The following is a 20,616-nucleotide window of genomic DNA, read 5'->3' as shown; positions in this document are numbered from 1 at the left end:
TAGGTAAACAGTGAGGTGTGTGCAGCAATTATAGTTGGACTTCAGTGAGCAGGAGAGCAGTCTGTGTACGGTTACATGAAAACTAATGCATGACACTCATCAGGGATGAGAGAGTGGCTCTGGATTGGGAAGGGGGGGCCTGGCTGAGAAGCTCCAACAGGTACTTGTTGCAGAAACATCAGCTTGTGCGCAGACGTGTGGAACTTTTTCTATAGTGCTGCTTCACCTTTCCTCTGCACACGGATTATGTAACTGCCGTGTGGACAAACGCACTCCGTGTCATGACCTTCCCATTTGTGAAAAAAACACCCAAAAACACCCAACATTCTCTTCTACTACGAGTGGACTTCAGTTTGCTAACATATTCCTTAAACTCTCAGGATGAGGATGCCAAAATGAAAAAACTCCAAAACTACTAGAAAATCGTTGGAATGCCTCATGAGGTGTTCAGGGAGTTTCAGGAAAAAATGATTCTCTCTGGTGAAAAGAGTGAGGAAAAGATTATTACTTACAGAGGAGCAGAGGTCAGTTGTACAGCGGCTGGATTGCCAGACAGGTGGATGGATGGATGGATGGATGGATGGATGGATGGATGCAGGAGCAGGTTTGAGGGAGTGGGGTTGTGAGCCTCCACCCGCCTCTCTCTGGTCAGGTTTCGCCTCCCCAGGTGTCACTCACAGCAGGGATAAATCCACGGGATGCTCCGTCGCAGTGATGGACAGGCAGTGAAGGCGGTGGGGGGTGGGGGGTCAGGGGGGGATGGCGTTCTCCTTTCTTCCGTCCTCCTGAAGGAGCTGCTCTCTCCAGCCAGATAACAGGAGAGACTGTATAAAGACAGGGTGACAGCGAGGAGAGCTCAGCAGAGCAGAAAATGCTGCTCTGGACGCCTTTATAATCATGAAGCCCCTCCCTCACTTCTCTATGGCCTAACCCCTCCCTCTTTGCTATGGCAACAGCCAATCCCAGCCCAATTCCCAGCAGAAGAATCCACCTCCCATCCCTTCCTCCTCCTCTGGTGTTGACAGGATTGTCACACACACTGGCGATCTCCATGCAAGCATGGACGTGCGTGTGCAAGTGTTTTTGTATGGTCTGGTGAAAAACGCATGTTACCTTCTTCATGCAGACTGAGTGGATGTCTCTGTGTCTGGGAGTCTTCTGTTTACCTGCATGTTTGCAGTTACATGCGTGCATGCTCGTGTACACACATGTAGACGAACGTGTGCACAGACAGCAACAAACACATCCATTCACACAGGAATGTTAAAAAGATTCTTCTGCGAACATGAATTTCTCCAGACAAACAAATAAACAAAGAAAAGAAATAACAAATCAGTTTAATCACAGTTATAAATTATAACTAGTAGTTTTTACCAATCAAGTGAATCAGGATTATTTCAGGGCCATGAATTCACCAATGAGAATTAATTAAAAAAACAAAAAAAAGACCCATTTTATTTAATAGAAAATTATAGTTCATATTAGTGCTGTCATGCAATTAATTTTTTGAACAATTAATTATGACCTATAATTAAGTAATTATTAAACTAGTTAATTCTTTTTTTTTAATCATTTTTGTCAAAACGAGGCTGTGACAACTAAAAAAAATGGCTTAACGAAGCTTTATTTTTATTATTATAACAGACTTCCTACCTTCACTTTTACTCCATCAGAGGAGATTTTTTTAAACCTCGATTCAACTAAGTCATAAAAAACCCAAAAACATCTGTTCCACAGTGCTTTAATTTACCACATCAACACAGTAGGAAAACTTAATACCATAATATATATTTTATATATATATATATATATATATATATATATATATATATATATATATATTTTATATATATATATATTTTATATATATATATATATATATATTTTATATATATATATATTTTATATATATATATATATATATATATATATATATATATATATATATATATATATATATATATATATATATATATATATATATATAAACTTTAAAAAAAAAACGCCCCTCTCACCCTCCGCGGGTGGTTTCTCCTCCAAGCTCGGGTCCTCTACCAGAGGCCTGGGAGCTTGAGGGTCCTGCGCAGTATCTTAGCTGTTCCTAGCACTGCGCTTTTCTGGACTGAGAGGTCTGAGGTCTTTCCAGGTATCTGTTGTAGCCACTCCTCCAGCTTGGGGGTTACTGCCCCGAGTCCTCCAATTACCACAGGCACCACTGTCACCTTCACTTTCCAGGCTTTCTCCAGTTCTTCTCTGAGTCCCTGGTATTTCTCCAGTTTCTCATGTTCCTTCTTCCTGATGTTCCCATCGCTTGGTACTGCCACATCCACCACAACGGCTTTCCTCTGTGCTTTATCCACCACGACAATGTCTGGTTGGTTCGCCATTACCATCGTATCAGTCTGGATCTGGAAGTCCCACAGGATCTTTGCCCTCTCATTCTCTACCACCTTCGGAGGTGTTTCCCATTTTGATCTTGGGGTTTCCAGTTCATATTCTGCACACATGTTCCTGTAAATTATTCCAGCCACTTGATTGTGGCGCTCCATGTAAGCTTTACCTGCCAGCATCTTACATCCTGCAGTTATGTGCTGGATTGTTTCAGGCGCCTCTTTGCACAGCCTACACCTTGGGTCTTGTCTGGTGTGGTAGATCTGAGCCTCTATCGCTCTGGTGCTCACGGCTTGTTCCTGGGCTGCCAGGATGAGCGCTTCGGTGCTGTCCTGTAGGTCAGCCCTTTCTAGCCATTGGTAGGACTTCTTGATATCAGCCACTTCAGTTATGGTCCAGTGGTACATCCCATGCAGGGGTTTGTCCTCCCATGAGGATCTGTCCTCCAGCACTGTATCCTCTATTCTCCATTGCCTGAGACATTCACTGAGCACACTGTCATTTGGGGCCTTGAGCTTGATGTATTCATGCATCTTGGATGTTTCATCCTGGATTGTGGCTTCTACGCTCACTAGTCCTCGGCCTCCTTCCTTGCGGCTAGCATACAGTCTCAGTGTGCTGGATTTGGGATGGAACCCTCCATGCATGGTGAGGAGCTTTCGTGTTTTAACATCCGTGGTCTGTAACTCTTCCTTTGGCCATCTTATTATTCCTGCAGGGTATCTGATAACTGGCAGTGCGTAGCTGTTTATTGCCCGGGTCTTATTTTTGCCATTGAGCTGGCTTCTCAGGACTTGCCTTAGTGGTTGGAGGTATTTAGCTGTTGGAGCTTTCCTTGTTGCCTGCTCCAGGTTGCCATTTGCCTGTGGAATTCCAAGGTACTTGTAACTGTCCTTGATGTCTGCTACTGTTCCTTCTGGGAGTGAGACCCCTCCTGTGTGGACTACCTTGCCTCTCTTAGTCACCATCCGGCTACATTTCTCTAGCCCGAATGACATCCCAATGTCAGTACTGTAGATCCTGGTGGTGTGGATCAGGGAGTCAATGTCACGCTCGCTCTTAGCATATAGCTTGATGTCATCCATGTATAGGAGGTGACTGATGTTGGCCCCATTTCTGAGTCGGTATCCATAGCCATGATGGACACTTGTGCAAGTGGCTTCCCATTGGCTTCAAGGGTGGTTTTCCACAGCGTCATTGAGTTTCCTATGAAGGCTCTTAGAGTCCTGTTGACTTTGTACAGCTCCAAGCATTCAGTGATCCATGTGTGTGGCATTGAGTCATAGGCCTTCTTGTAATCAATCCAGGCTGTGCACAGGTTGGTGTGTCGTGACTTACAGTCTTGAGCGACTGTTCTGTCAACCAGGAGTTGGTGTTTGGCTCCTCTGGAGTCTCTACCAATGCCCTTCTGTGTGTTACTCATGAATTGATCCATGTGCCTATTTATCTTGGTTGCAATGATGCCTGACATGAGCTTCCATGTTGTGGAGAGACAGGTTATTGGCCGGTAGTTGGATGGGACTGCACCCTTTGAAGGATCCTTCTGGATCAGGATCGTCGCCCTTTGGCCTCTAACCGTTGCTTCCATGGTGGGTACTGTTTTCTTCCATGGTTGCTCTTGTAGCCAAGCATCTCAAGGATCACTGCTGCTGAAGTGTAAACCAGTTCATTGGTTTCTGGGATGGTTGTGGTAGGAATTGCCCTCAATGCTTCATTCACAGTTTCCAGTAGACTTTCAGGCGGTACATCACTTAACCATTGCTGCCTCGCTCAGCGTAATTGTGGTTGTTGGGGCTGTGTACCCAATCTCAGGGTGGGAGTGTGGTATAACCTCCTCTCTGACCTGCTGTTCTGGCTCTCCCGTGGCATTGTATTGTATCGCTTCAATCTCAAGTTGTGATAGGAGTTGCCGTTTGTGTATGTTAGAGCACTGGGCTACCAGTTGTTTGGCAGTTAGCCTTGATTGTGGGTTTCGAAGCATCCATTCATTCCACATTCTCTGCATGTAACCTCTCTGGTTGGGATTACTTGAGTAGTAGCATTCTAACAGAACCTTGTTCTCACATCTAGTCCCTTTCCGTCTTGTTCCAGTAGCCCACTTTCCATCAGGGAATCATCCTCAGCACCTGACGCAGACCTTGTTTGGCCGGGCGACGTCTGAGCCGGCATGACATGTGGTTCATTGTCTCTCATGTTGTGAGGTAGGCATTAGCGTTAAGGGTCTTGCCCAAGGACCCTCACTGGGTGATGTAAATTGCCCGTCATTGTTATGGTAATTGCCCCATTTCCATGGTAATTGCCCCATTTCATTGCCCTTTTTTTCTATTACCATTAATTGTTCGTTCCGCCCTGGGAATTGAACCCGGGTTTCCTGCATGACAGTCCTGCACCTCCTGACTCTCCTGACTGCCCCTTATATATATATATATATATATATATATATATATATATATATATATATATATATATATATATATATATATATGTATATATATATATATATATATATATGTGTTGGCACACCTTATTCCACAGTTTATCAAAACAGCAAGTCAGTAGAAAAGACAAGAGTGCTTTTTTAGTTTCCGTTAACCTGTTTGGGGAATTGGATCATGTTGAAGACGGATGAAGCAGAAAAAAACATTAGAACGAGGGGACGAGACACAAGGAGGTGAATCGGGAGGAGTGGAATAATTTAGAAATTTGTTATTTTGCTTCATCATCTGGACAAAAACAAGCGGGAACAGGTGAACTTTCCCTCCTAAATAATGCTGTGTTTCACTCACGTTGATCAGCATATTTACCTCTTTTCTTCACTGCTACAGAGTGAGATTGGTGCGGGCTCTGTAGCTGTTACCCTGGCAACACAATTGCCCGCTCTTTGTGAAAATCAAAGAGCGGATTGGCTTGATGTTGAAACTCTGCCTATACAAGCACATGCACATTGGTCCCTATATGGAGACTACGAGGATTTGGTAGTGACACATGAACGGCGCCTCTTTTCATTAACGGAGGTGAGTCAAATTTCAAACATAAAGTCTTTCATGTTTCGGAATAGAGCAGTGAAAGAAAAAGCCTCAAGCGAGATTTACCAGATTTGCACCGCTCCCACAGTCCACACCAAGCCTCTTCCAACTGTAGGTGTCAGACATGCACTGGTAAACAGTAGAAAAAGAAGAAGAAGAAGAAGAAGCCCCTCCCTGCTCGTCCAGTGTAAACATCATTTGGTGAGGGACAAAATTAGAATTACCTAACTGATATGCATGGTCACATTTAAAACATTTGGCACACAGTTGTTAAAGAACAAACAAACATTTATTCTCACATTTCTGTTTCCAACTAGCAACTAACTAAAAATTGACGTAGTCGGCTCTTTCAACCATAGTTGAACAAGGCTTTTTGCTTGAACATTAAAAGTCTCCCTTTTGTGTTTCTAGTATAGTACATTCTTTAGCAAATGACATAAGATGTTACAAGTTGAATGAAGTTGAATGAAGGGAATAACATCAACAGCAGTTGCTGTTGATGTTATTTAAGTTAAGGAGGAGTGGGTGGTGTTGGGCTCTGATGTTGTCTGTGGGAACTTTGACAGCTGCTGAGAGACCAACACGTATTTGTGCCGTTTGCATTAATTGGCAAATGAGTGTTGCTGTTTCCAAAAATCCTAGTTTGAGGCAACTGCTCCCTGAAAGTTGCTCCATTAGCACTAATTGCTGCCGGCAGGGGTTGTAGATCGTTAGACAAATAATGAGAAAAAAGAAAATTATAATGTTTCCCCAAAACTTTATAGAATTTTAACTTTTAATTGTCTGACAAAAGTTTTATCCTCATGTTTTATGCCGTTTTTTAAAGTGACAGTTTTTTAAAGTTCATTCTATTCAGCATTTCAATGTCCAGAGATGGAAAAAAATGTATTGATTGTGCACACGTGTTCCTCATATCAGATAAAAAGTACATTTTGAGATCAATGAAACTTAATATAAAGCCGTAGGAGTCACAAAAGCAGGATGTAAAAAAAATGTTTGACAAAATTTTGGTAGGAATTGTAAAAAAAAGCAACAAACTAATGCATCCGTTGTGATAAACAGGAGGGAAGCAGCTCATTCAAGCCATCCATCCATCTTCCAGTTCTGCTGAATTCCTGTACGTGAAGTGCATCATCCTGATGCAAAGTGGGAAACGACAGCAAAAGTTTATTTTTTTCTGGTGTCAAACTTTTGCCGAGTAAATAAATAGAGTGATAGTTACAGGTACAATGCAAAAAATTAGAGTTCTGGGAAAAGTTCAGTAGATTTTGTTGGTTAATTCAAAAAGTGAAATTCATATTTTTGTATAGAATCCTCACACACTGATAGAATTTCTACAAGCCTTTTGCAACCTGCCTCTAGTGGTCTCTTCGGGTGTTTTCAGACTGGACACATCTGGTTTACTTAAAGTGAACCAGAGTTCTTTCCTCCAATAATCTGGAACACAATTTCAGTCTAAATACACCCAAGCGGTTCCTGGTCCGGTATCAGGAACCGCCCTCCATCCCATCTTCGGAGGTGGGCTTGGATCATTTCCTGTCTGACTGAGCTTCAATTTGCTCTGAGATTCGTCAGTCTCAATACAATTCGTCCTCAGAGCGGAACAACTGAACCAACATAGCCGATGGTCACATGATCTAAACACAGTCAGAATGTAGCAACAGATGAACAACGGACAAATGTAAAGCAACAGCTGTCGTGTTATCAAAGAGAAAAAAAGGGTGCAACTGTTACTGTTACTTTACTTGTTAGAATGTTTATTTTAACACCATTGAAAATGCATTTATATGCTTTTTTGTGTCTCGTTGCGCGGCACGCGCTGATGTCTCAATGACGAGACACAACAACTCATTGAAATGTAGTTGGATAAATGCAGGCTGATCAAAACAACTCTTAACATGATCCACATTGCTTCTCACCGTTTCCCCAGCAATCTAGGTGTCAAAGACTTATTAGCGTACCTTCTTAGATGTTTAAAATAGGTCGGCAAAATTTAAAGTTTGAATGAACTACCCCGAGAAGGACTGCAAAGCGCAGAACTTCACATAAATTCTTTTACTAGCTTTGCTTTGAATCAAGAAAGGCCGCTTGACGGTAGTCTGAATACACAAACGCAAGGTTTAGAGCTCAATCCGGACCAAATTGCGCATACTGGCTCCGGAACAGACAATTTTCCCAGTCTGAATACACCCTGAGATCCTACGTTTGAATATGGTCTATGCCCAGAGTAGAACAACTGGACCAAAACGGCCACGGTAGCCGGTGGTCACGTGATGTGAACAAAGAAGGAAAGAAGCCAAGGATGAGCTGCAGACAAATGTAATCAAAGATTGTCGTGTTATCAAACAGGAAAAAAATGTCCAACTGTCCAACACCGTTGAAAACGCGTGCTTTTCTGTGTCTGCTTTTTGTGCTTTTCTGATGCAGCAGATTAATAAAAAGGATGGAGGAATTAAAGGGTGTGGCTTGTAATCAGGTGTGCTATATAGCCCGGAATTTATGGAAATCATAGCTGAAAGACCATTGGAACACTTTGAAAATTATTCAAAAGATTATTGCTAGGGTCTTTAAAAAATACTTCCAGCTGTTTTCAAGGAAAATATTTGTATTTCTATTATTACTTATTTGAAAGAGTTAAAAATGTCATGACTAGAACGAGGAGGAAGGACCCAGATGCTGAAAACCCAGAAAGGCAGAGGCAGGTAAGTGAAGAGGTAAGTATGAGGTTTAATTTTCTTAATGTCTCTTGCAGTTGTTTATGGTGTAGTGGGTAATCGTGGCTGTGGCTTTCGATTGTAGATCCAGAACTTCCAGAGCGGGAGCGAGACAAAGTCTGTGGGCAGGATTCTTGAACCCGGGCGTGGCGTGGTGATCTTGAAGAACGTGGACGCTCAGTGGACACGTGGCGTGGCTGTGGTCTAGGTGAGAAACAGAGGCTGTGGCTCACAGTGGCAGGAAACGTCAGCGGTGGAAGGCTGAGGCTGCTGCTGCTCGCGATGGTGAACTCAGGTGACTCTCGTGGCGTGAGAATGTAACCTGAGTGCAGAAGACAAGACAAGGTTAACTTAGTCCAGAGGCAAGGGGGCCAGACGTAGAGCTTCAGGAGACTAGGCACCATCAGGGTTAACGGACTGGCGATGATTGCTGGAGCTGGGTCTCCTTAAGAAGAGCAGAAGCTTGATGAGGTGAGTAGTCACAGCTGAGGGAGATGAGCAGCAGCTGCTGGAGGGGGAGGAGTCTGACAGGCCACCATGACAAAAAAATTGTTTTGATTTGGTCAATGTTTCAGAGGGTGTAGTGATGCAAGTTCATGCTGTACTGTCCAGTTATTTTACTTAAAAAAACACATAAAAGACTAAATGGCCGAATTCTTGGGTTTTTCTGAACCTCCGTCTCTGCAGAAAAAGGCCAGACTGTGCAGGTTTGGGTTGCAGACACCTGCGTGTTCCGATACCAGTGGAAGTTTTGACCAGCACAAACAGAGCAGGCGATGGATGTCAATCATGACAGACAAACCCCCCCGCGGTGACCAGCAGACACATAAGGACCACTGTAACAGAACCTATGCTCATAGGCACTCAGGTGCCTGACAGCAGACGAAGGCAGCAATAGCTTCAAACAAGCTAATAGCAGTATTTTGGGAGAAAAAAATGACAAAACATAGTGGCCATTCCAACAGAACCACACTTTTTGCCAACAGTAAGGAAAAAGAAAATCTAAAAACTGAAAGTTACGAATGTAACTGCAACCATCTACAAATACCACCAGAGTCCTTGGACCCTGTGGTTCCTTGTGTTCTTAGGTTTTTGGGACCACGGTCCTGGTACCATGTGGCTTTATATCACGTGGGTCACAAGGAGTTTCTCAGATGACTTTGTTGTCAGTAAATTCTCGAACTACGCATGCGCAAGAAAGATAATTCCTTTTTCCATAAAACAGATTCTACGTTTGGTTGATCATAAACTGAATTTGAAGAATTCTGTAAAATGGATATTGACTCTCCTGACTGCCCCTCAGGAGAGTAATGATGCAAACTTTACCCTCCTGAATGGGTGATATACCAAAGAACATGTGGGCTAAAAACAAAAACAAGCTATAAAATTCAAATAACTTACATGAGTAAGAAGCTTCGGTTTGAGGGGAAGAAGAAAACTCACAGAATAAGCAAGCACAAGGCCTATGAGCTTATATTAGCTAATCAAAAAACAAACAAACAAAATTCCTCAAAGCTGACAACAGGTTGACAGATATAAAAAAAACACACAATTTAAAAATGCATTTAAGTTGTATATCAGACAAGTAGGGGTGTGCCAAAATATCGATATGGTGATATATTGCCATATTTAGTCCTGTGGTTGATTCTTGATGCGTCTTCATATCGACTTTTTATTTATATTATATATTATATTTATTATTATATACGTTTAAAGACCCTGTAAACCGTTCACCATCCAAGACGATTCTTCGGAGGGTCGAAAAGGGGCGTTCGTTGCGGGATTGGCTGTCGCGGAGGGACGAAGAAGAATACACAGTCAAACAAAAATGGCGAAGGGGAAAAACAAGGAAAATAGTGAGAGCAGCAAGTTAAAAGTCGCGCCGGCAGCATTGAAGCTGCATCACCCGGAGTTGTGTGAGAAGCCAACACAACCCGGCGTGGATACCTTTTTCCACCGTCTTCTGCGAGAGCAGAGGCAATAACAAACGAGATTGCTGTTTAAATGTACAAGGGGCTCCGTCCCTGCAGCGAGGTGGAGAATGAGGGATTTCAGTTTTTATTGAATGCATTAGAGCCATGTTACGCCCCCTTGTGTGTCTAGGGGTACCTAGGGGGGCATAACATGAAAAAGTTAAGTTTTGGCTACTAAATTTAAATTAACACACCAAACAAATGTCTCTATAAAAGATAACAAATTTATTTATAAATAAATAAACGACCAGCAACAAGAACTAAAAGTGAAGCAAAAAGGCTTCAGGGTGAACCAAGGCCAAAATAACAAACAGTGAAATCTTGTTTTCTTTCGCTTTGACATTCTCTCTCGAAAATACTGAAAAAATGATCCCTGCACTGTACGCCCAGACCACAGCTATGGTTGAGATGGAAACAGCAGAAAGAGTGGCATCCCTGCCCTTAGACCCCCCTTCTCCTCAAAGCAGCGGCAGACAAGCGTCTTGATGCCAAAAAGCCTGTGATTCTCAAGAAAAACATGAACATAAAAACATACATCACATGCAGCTTTTCCCCAAACGTTTTGTTCACAAAGATGCTTACTTTTAGATGAACTTAAAGTTCATGTATTTTATCCCAGGTAATTTATTTTAATTTATTTTTGTTTACACCACATTTGAACTAAATAGTGTCATTTATTTTGAACAAAGACACTATAATTTGTTCACAGAATTAATATCTGATATACAGCTATTTTAAAAAAATGATGCGATGGCTTTGGCTTTGTTTTTCAAAGGATAATATAAATGTGCCTGGCAGCTACTTGACTTATTTATTTTTTATTCTGTTTACAGCAATTTTGTACTAAAGAAAGGCACTGCTGTTCATGTTCACTATTGTTTAAACCGAATTTTACAGATATTTCCTGATTAAAATTGTCATCATTTGTTAAAGACAGAGCATTACAGATTTCAGTAATGTTACACAAAATTCTGTTATTCATTACACCAAATAGGACACAAGTTGTTCATCATCATTCTGTTTAGAATCTAAAAAATAAATGGGGACGTTTTCCAAAAAGCAGTTTTTCATTCTTAAAGTTTGATATATCGTGAGTTGTTCGAGACGATATATTATCACATTATCGCCATATCGTGATAGTATCGTTATCGTGAGCAATGTATCACAAATTGTATCGTATTGTGAGGTACCCTGTGATTCCCAGCCCTACAGACAAGGATGATCAAACTGATGTAAAAATCAATTTAATAAAGAAAAGGCTACAAGTGATCAGAATTTGGGCATCATCTGTGATGCCTTCAGTGACCCTACGAACAACTATACTTAAACTATAGGTTTATCTGACTGTTTCCTCAGATTGTCATGATTCAGAGATAAATATTGTCTAAATCTGTGGTTGGCATGACATTGAATACTAAATCATCTAAACTAAATTAACTAAATTCCCTAAATTAAAAATTAAAATCTGGCAGTTCTGATGGACGATTTCGTGGCTTTAATTTTGGCTTCTGTTTTTTTTTTTTTAGTTTCACTCTCCTGCTTTTACTATAACTTGCTTGACTTTAATTATTGTATTCACTTAACCGTTTTATTTATATTTCATTTAACCTTTATTTGTCCAGGCAAGACAGATTGAGAAAAAAAAAAGTATTTTCAACTGTCACCTGGAAAAAGGCAAGACCTATAAAAAAAGGAGTCATAGGAGACACACAGAAAAATAGCATTAGGATAAAACAGCAATTACACAGATAATCATTAAAATCATTAACTTACTAAAATCTTTAAAATAATCATGCAACATTGTGTCATTTAATGATAAAATTGAGTTTTAATGTATGTAATGAAGAGTTTGTGCAAAAGATATCCATGTACACCCGGTGATCAAGAACCCTGATCCTGATCCTCTCACGACCGGCTCACCACCAGGGGGGTATTCCAGAAAGCATGCTTGAACTACTCTGACTTTAATCCTGAACTCTGGCTGAAATCCGCCTGAACTTGCTTACACTGAGTATGTGGGTTCCAAAAGACCGGATATGAGTTAGCGTAATTACGCTCCACTTGGTAACCCTGGGTTAATGCACGTGCACAGCAAGTACATAAAGACATTCTCAATGGATCGCTGATTTCCGGAGTCACCATGGAAACGAGTATATATATATATATATATATATATATATATATATATATATATATATATATATATAAATATATATATATATATATACACCTCTCACTCATGGTGCAGAAAGAATTAAACATAACAGGACAAATAACTTGGCAAAACACAGTAAAAAAGCTAAACAACTAAACACAATTGGTCAAAAACCCACACTTACACCCAAATTCGTCCAGACAGAAAAAAGGGAATGGTATCCCACAATTCCTTGCGATGCCGATCTAACAGCAGCACCAAAGTTACACCTACTTAATTGAATTAATTTGAATGAAAGTAAAATAAATGTCTGATAACTCTGTGTTATTTTTAAGCTGACCTAACTAAAAACAATGTTTTATCTTAACTGAAGCAAAATATTAAGTTTAAGTAATGTAAAAAAGTTTGTCTTTATAAGATCCATACGTGGTCTAATCACCCTCTCATGGTGGAAAAAGTATTATCTGAGCTTCTTCATCCACTAAATTATCTTCAAATGGACACGCCATGCTGCTTCACCTCTCTGATAACAAACTAACCTTCAACTAAACCTGCTCCAGACCAGGTTATGTTCAGAGCATGAGTTGCTATGGGCAACTTGACATACCCTGAAACGTACCTCCTTTTTTGGAACCGAAAGCTGAGGTTATCCACTTCCTTGGCCTCAAACTCACCGTGGTAACTCACATAACCTGCTTTCTGGAATACCCCCCAGATGTCAGGTTTTGGTGTTTTTAGCTGAGAAGAAACTTCAAATTCACCCATATTTAAAGTGGATCGCTGTTGGATTTAAAAGACAAACATGGCAGAAAAATGATCAGTTTTCAAATGAAATGATGGAAACCACTTCAGATAACAAAAACAACAACAAAGGGAAGCAAACAGTAAATTAATGTTTACTTTTTGAAACTTTTCTGCCTTTTTTATAAGATAAAATGAAGATAAGTGAAGATAAACTTGATAGTGAAGCCAAACTCAGGTCTTCATGTAAACTAAAAACCTATTAACCTTTTAAAGAAGCAAAATGAAAACATATATTGAAAACATTTTCATTTGCTGCAATAAATGCACTTTTTATGATTTTTTTGTGGGATTATGCTGGACTGCTAACAAACCTCATAATTGTGTATTTATTGAGATTCATGAGATCCACCTACTTTTAAGGGATCTGATTGGTCAGTTTGTAACTTGAATAACTTGCGCTACTGAAAAAAACAAACAAAAAAACAATCAAAAGATCAACAAGATCAAGAATGTTTATTCTGACCAATCAAATGACTGAGTGACCTCATGAGGGACACACCATCTGCAGGACGTTGTCAAACTGGACTAAAGTAGATTTTCTTTGCATTGTTACATCTAGTTTGAGTAAAAACAAAAAGATTTGGACCAAAATGTTCAAGATCCCAAAGATACAGTTCGAGTGTTTTTGTCAACTGTACACCTTTTCTGTCTTTTTTTACTTTCCACGACTGTTTCTATCATGGTTGCAGTCCCGGACACATTTCTCATCCCATAACAGGGTCTTGCTCTGCCCGCCCATGTGTCAAAGTGCCCTTGGGCAAGACACTTAACACTGCTTCCTGTGGCCTTGTTAGCGGCCTGCATGGCAGCTCTGCCGCCATTAGTGTGTGTGAATGAGTGAATAGGACTGTGACCGTAAAGCGCTTTGGGCCTTTGAAGAAGATAGAAAAGTAAATACAGTATTCCCTCTCTTTTTTTTCCAGTGCTATCTTGCCTTTTAACTTTTACTGCTCAACAACAGTGATCTAATTTTTCTATGAAAAAATGAACTTTAAGAGTCTAAATAAAAGGGAAAAGTGTAAAAAGGTTCATGTCTGGCAGAAAAAAAGCACATAAAGTGAGTAGTAAGGGGTTGGAGAGCCTTAAAAAATCTATAATATCATTTTGCACTTTAGCCATCGCAGGTTATTTTTAGAACATAACTCCCTTGATAAAACCAAGGGTCAACCTATATCATTTTAACAGGCAGGTTTTCATTTTTTCTTTCTGCTGTGACTGATGTGTGTCTTCTATCCTATAGACGTTTGTTTGTCTCTTTCCTGTCTACTCGAGCTTTTCCAGCAGACCCTGTTCTGGTACTTGTCCTTTCCTTTTACGTCTCTTTGCAGCCGGGATCTGGTTCTCAGCTTTGCTTCCAAAAGAATCTCTCTCTTTGGCTAGAGTGGAGAGCGCACAAACGTAGTAAAGCGGTCCCTCACTTTAACCTGATTCACTTTTAGTGGTCTTGCTGTTTCACAGATTGTTTTGGGTGCAATTTTGCTGTTTGCTTATCTATAAATTTGTTTATCAGAACATTGTGTTCTGCGCCCTGATTGGCTGTAGACCTTTGTCAATCAATCTCCTCCGTGTCGTGTCTCCTGTTCAGAATAGTTTCGTTTTTTCAAATCTTTGATCATGATCAGATTTTTGTTGTCATTATATAATAATGGGATTAATTTTCTTTGAAGGTTTGAACTTTCAGAGAGAAGAGTGTGTAAATGTTTGTCTGTCTGAAAAAAGTGGATGCATTGTGTAGTGACTAGTTTTACAGCCTGAAAACATTTATAATTGTACTACATAAAGTTAGTTTACACAGGCCTCTGTGCATGTGATGCATTGACTAAAGGTAGGAAAATACAAAACTGCCATTATTATTTATGCTGTAGGACAGTTCTGGAGCAAAAATCATTTGGGATTGGTGGGAAATATTGTGAGCTTGAACCAGAAATGCCCAGGCCAGAAGACGCCAATGGATGCAAATATTTGTTGTTCACATCATTAAAAAGAAAAAAAAAAGCTTCTTCTCCTCCTTCATGAGACCTAGGAGCTTGGGGTTCGTGCGCAGGATTTTTGCTGTTGCACTTTTCTGGACTGGTAACTCTGGGTTCTGTTGTGGCCAATCCGCCAACTTTGTGGTTACTCTCCCCACGGTTACACAGTCACCCTCACCATCCATGCTTTCTCCAGTTCTTCTCTGAGTTTCAGGTATTTCTGATGTTCCTTCTTCTTGATGTTGCCATCGTTGGCACTGCCACATCCACCACAACGGCTTCCCTCTATCCATGACTACAACGCCTGGTTGGTTCTCCTTTACCATCCTGTCTGTTTGTACCTCTGATAATCAGAGTGAGCATGGATGAAGAACCACCTGCAGAGGAGAGAAGATCATTTTTATTCAGAAATGTTCCTTATAATTACTTTGTAATCAAAACTAGTTCAAATCATTTAACTGCAAAATGTTTAAATTCCCAATCTGGATAGAAGTTGAGTTTTCCTGCTCAGCTTTATATCAGTTTGACTGAAATCCATTGCAGCAGCCAGAAAACACAATGGGGCGTTCAAATAGAACACAATAGGAAATTTTTATGCTCTCTGCAGCAGTGAATCCAAATCAGAGGCCTTGTAACTCTGCTTTCACGGCTCTTTGTTCTCTCTGCTTTTACAACACGCTTTTTATCTCCCGATTCTGAAAACTGACGGGTATTCGGCAGGTGGGCGAGCGCAAACGTGAGTTGAAGGTTCGTCCTTAATCTCTACGATTAGATTTTAAAAACAAGTAACTGGAAATGAAAGAAAAGCACAGATAAAAACATGTAAAGCAGCAATAAGAATAATGAAAACATCTGAATTTAGTCAGAAATCAAAAAAAGGAAATGAGAAAAATGAATAAGAATAAAGAATTATCTAAAGGCTGGTTTATTTACACTGGCCGCACATATTTGCACATATTTTGTTGCATTTCTTCTCCTGTCCACCTGTTCATTTGTTTACAGTGGGTTTTCCTCAGCCCCACCACTGAATGCCTACATGGGTGTACCCCACTGACTTGACTGGTTGTAGAGTTAGATAAGCTAATTCTTCTCTAAGAGTCCTGGTACATCGCCTGTTGGTCCTGGGAAGGATCCCTTCTTCATGTGGACACCACGGAGATTTAATCTTTTTTTTTCCCGGAATCTGTTTTTTTTTTAAGTGAAGGAGGGTCTAAGGGCAGAGATGGCCAGTTTAGTTTAGCCTGTTTAGTTTAGCCATTACTTATTGAATTCTATGACTTCATGTTCTTTATGATTTAATGTTAATTATACAATCACTGGTATGAATTCCATTGAGACGACTATTGTTGTAACTCAAAATGAATTATAAGATTTGAAGTACATTTGTTTTTGCTTATTATCATGTTTTTAACATTTTTTGTGGAGCACAATCAAAATAACTTTAATCAACTAAACTGAGAACCCAAAGAGAGGTATTTTTTGATAAAAACAGAGGTTGGAAATGTTTTTTTAAGCTGTTGATCTTCTAAAACCAATCAAGTATTTACAGACGGCGTCCCACAAGAGACGGGGAGGGGGTGGTCTGCGCGCTGGCCGACTCTCCACCAAGCTGCTTCCTCCGGGCTCGACTCGTCAGGCAGATCTGACATTAATTAGGTTTGCAGACACTAATTACCACCATCCCCGCTCTGAAAAGGTTCTTTTGACATCTGGTGGGCTGCTGGCCTTTCAGGAACAGGTGGTTGATGTGGGAGGGGGGGCCCACTGGGAGAAGAAAAAGCGCCCGGAGGTGAGGTGAGAGGATGGAGGGGGGGATGGGGGGGGGGGGGGGGTGTTAGTCATTCTTACTTTTGCTGCTCAAACAGAAGCTTTACTTAAGTTGAAGTGAACCTGTCAATGTTATTTCTGAAAACACAAGACAGTATTAACAAAGAAAACAGACACCAAGAGTCAGGTACGATTTCTCACGAGGAGAACTGGAAACAGACAACCCTTCTGCTCCAAACCGCTCTGCCTAAGGGTGACTGTTGCAGCCTCGCACTTTTATTCAGTTCTCCCTAGTTACATGGTGAGTGATTTATCTATACGTCACAAGGTAGTTGTCAATAATTTTCTTTTGTAATCACAGGAAGTTCTGTCTTTCATGATCAAATTATCTCACATTCCAGACACTTCTTTCATAACTGCTGAAGTGATCACTTTTCTGAAATGGCACACGGATTGTGACCAGGCTCGGCCACCAACTGTGGCCGAGCCTGGTCGGGCCATATTTACAACACCCCTTGTGGGCCCTCTTTTTTCCCCGGGGTTCCCCCTCCTGGGCGGGGGCGGCGGGCCCCTGCCTTGCTCCTCCCTGGACCAACCGTGGGCCGGGCGGATGGCTGCCTGGAGTGCGGAGCGGGTCTCCCTTGGGGGGTCCTGGCTCGTACCTGGGGTAGGGGCGGGGGGATGCCCGGAACTCCTGGGTGGTGGTGGGGTGCTCGTCTGGGGCTGTGGGCGTCCTTCTCCGGTGGGGCCCTGCGTTGGGCGCCCCCGGCGCGGCGGGGGGGCTGCTCTCCTGGTTGGGCTGGGGCGGCGCTCTCTTTCCCTCCGTGCCTCCCTGCTCTCTGGCTCTGGGGGCCTTGCGGCGGTCCTGCTGGCCCTGGCCTGGGTGGCGGGCTTGGTCGCCCGGGCGGCGGTTGTTCCCTGCCGGTTCCCGTGTGGTGTTGGGGGGGATTCCGGCTGCCGCTGCTGCTGCGGTGGGGGTCTTGGGGTGGGGATGGCTGGGCACTCTCCCTCCTTCTTGTCACGTTCCACCATCCATTTTAGAAGAACATAAACACTCACCTGAGCACAGGTGTTAGCTCACCTTTGCACTAACAGTTTGCATGATTGAATGACTGAAATATTTCACACTAGTTGGTTTTAAGGCATAAGTATGCGTGTGAACACTATCTGTTTTGTGTACATGTCGACAGGTGGACATTTTTGCAGCTAGCAGGTGTCTTTATAACATTTGAGTGTGTGTGTGGATAGGCCCCGCCCTTTTTGTACTACATTTGAACCTTACCATAATGATTAACAACCAGTAAACTTGTTGCTTTATGCTGCTTCATGGTCTTACCCCCCTTCCCCTCCTATTGTCACCCTCCTACCCCCCCCCTCTCTCTAACGTCCCTCTCTCTTCTTCCCCTCTTTCCTTTTCCGTCCGGTCCAACCCCAAAGATTTTCAAACATGATTGAAATTAATAAAGTTTGGCCTCAATTACAAAAGGGGTTTATTCAGACATACCTTTGGTTTGTCTGAAGATTAATAACCCCTCTTGTTAAAGTAAAATATGTCCAACACAAGAGGCCCTCAGCTCTCATCTGCCTGCCCAGCTGTTGGACAGGACAAGTTAAAAAAAAAAAAAAAATGAAATGGCACACGGAAAGATTCTAACACAAACAACTTTAATTATGTAAGAAAAACAGAACACACAAACTGTATTAAAAACAGAAGTTTGAATAATAAAGAAAATATATATATTTAACAGAACCCCTTACTGTTGTCACATTTTATTGGTAAAAGATGTTGTAAAGTACACAACTACTGAAAAAAATATATAAAAAAATACAAATCTCAATTTTGTTTTCTGACTGTATATGAGAACTGAGAGCTGGCGTTACAAGCAAGAAGTGCCCACCGGCTACTCAAGAAAAATATTACTCAGTCATTGTATTTGTCAGAATACTTTTTCTTCTATGTTCTCGCCAATCCTATTTTTTTCAAGATTGTATTTTCTGTAGTGCAAATTATTCAGTATAGAAACTGACTAATCCGATGCCTCAATAAAAGCTGGTGGTTTCAGTTTTTTTTTAAGTTGCAAACAGTGTTGGGTGTTGTAAATAAGCTGACACAGCTAACATGTGGCGGTGTCGTTTTTTTCATGTCACCAACAAGGTTGTTGGTTTGCATGTAGCCTATGTTTCAGCAGTATCGGTCTGTTTTTTTACGTGCGGCAAACAAGGTTGGTAGTCTGTAATATGTCATCAGGTGAATATGCTAAAGTGGCTGACGTGAACCTTAGTTAAGTTACTGTAAACACTCTGTCTAGTTCTCATATGCCGTCAATGGATAAAACTCAAGAAGATTAGATGGCCTATTTCATGCAAAATCATTTTTTCAGCTTTTTAAGTGTATTTTAATGTTCATTCCTCGTGAGAAAAAATCCCAAAGCGGCATTTTGATCCTTTCACGGATTTCTGAATATTCATCTAAAAACATGATGTCACAAAGTGAGAAACAGCATCTTCCAGGAAGAGTCTGTGCTGCCAGCACTGCACACAGACACGCCCACTTTCTCTGCGGAGCTGCTGGTCATCGGCAAAATTTTTTCCTTTTCTACGCACAATATGCACACATCCATCTTTGCAATAGTTTGGATCTTGTCTATTTTTGTGGGCGAAACGCAGATACGCTGCCAATGCCGGCTCTAGGTAGATATCATGAAGTGGGCGGCATCCACATGGAACAAAAGGCGGGGCATCAGAGATAGAGTCATCTTGCTAAATAATATTTAATAAAAAAATTGTTTGTTTGTTGCCAAAGATAATATATCATCAAAGTCATAGATATTGTTTAATATAAAAGGCTTAAGAATAGCATGGTGCAGGCCCTTTCATTTACTGTTAATTTTTTTATTTACTTGCGGAAAGATCTAAATTGGTTTCTAAGGCCCTGTAAAGAATAAAATAAAAGACTAACACAAAGAACCACAAACAGAGCATGAAATTTGAACAAATCCTTTTTTTAAGATGTTGTTTAAGCAGCTTTTCTAGTGAAAATTCTCAGTCGCTCTGATTCCTGCAGCTGTGATAACGGCTCTCATCCCACATTCCGACATTAGCCTTTATATTTATTCAAAGAAATTGATATTAAATTCCCACCCCATGACAATTATTTTTTCCTAAAGATGTTCTCAGTGGTATTTTATTCATGATTATGAAGTTATTAACCAAAATCCAAAATGAGTAGCCCCGCCCTCGATCCCCCCTTTCTAAAAGCTGCATCTTGCATGAGTGAAGAGCTTGACATAAGGGGGGGGGGGCACAAACGAGACCAACTGGCAGTGTCTATTTTTAAAAGTTGATCATTAGAGATAAAGAAACGTTGACATGTGACATTTTTGGTTCCAAACTGACAATTTTTTGAACAATGTGTGGAATGTACCAGACCTGCTGTTTGATAAAATTGCACTCGAAAAAGAACTTTAAGAATCCCATGAAGAATGCTTTGAATTACATTATGATTTAGGCGACATTGCAGCAGCAAACGGCATTGGCCGTGGCTCAGAACTGATCTGATGCTAGAACATGCAGATTGTTGAATACAGCGGCACAGCAAATAAAATGAATTCCAGAAAGAAAGTGACTACTCACAGGTAATTTTCCAAATATGTGTGGCCGAGCGCTGAAGTTTTTTCTTGGCCGCACGGACCCAGGGGAACGGTTGATTTTAGGATTACGGGTTAGTAAGCTGGTGTGTAGTAAGTAACTGCTTTGACGCGCGTTCAAGCTGCCACTTTAAATTGGAAGTCTATGCAAACGTGTGAAGACCAGAAT

General features: G+C 41.2%; 1 protein-coding gene across 2 annotated transcripts in view; it reads right to left on the bottom strand.

Moving 5' to 3' along the window:
- cdk18 (cyclin dependent kinase 18) overlaps positions 1-1,068 on the bottom strand; it is a 58,905-nt gene extending 57,837 nt beyond the window's left edge. Inside the window, exon 1 of one of the 2 annotated variants that reach the window (XM_078948079.1) lies at positions 679-1,068. In XM_078948079.1, coding sequence (XP_078804205.1) covers positions 679-1,053 — 375 coding nt within the window. In that variant the 5' untranslated portion in view covers positions 1,054-1,068. Of the gene's footprint in view, positions 1-512 lie in introns of both variants that reach the window. The other variant, XM_023955113.1, reaches the window with a different exon arrangement.
- Positions 1,069-20,616: the final 19,548 nt, after the last annotated feature.

The sequence above is a fragment of the Oryzias latipes genome, chromosome 5 (genome assembly GCF_053564925.1).
Source record: "Oryzias latipes strain Hd-rR chromosome 5, Olatipes_Hd-rR_3.1".
Taxonomy (NCBI): Eukaryota; Metazoa; Chordata; class Actinopteri; order Beloniformes; family Adrianichthyidae; genus Oryzias; species Oryzias latipes.
The sequence above is the reverse complement of the archived record's forward strand: the minus strand, read 5'-3'. Positions and strand labels throughout refer to the sequence as shown.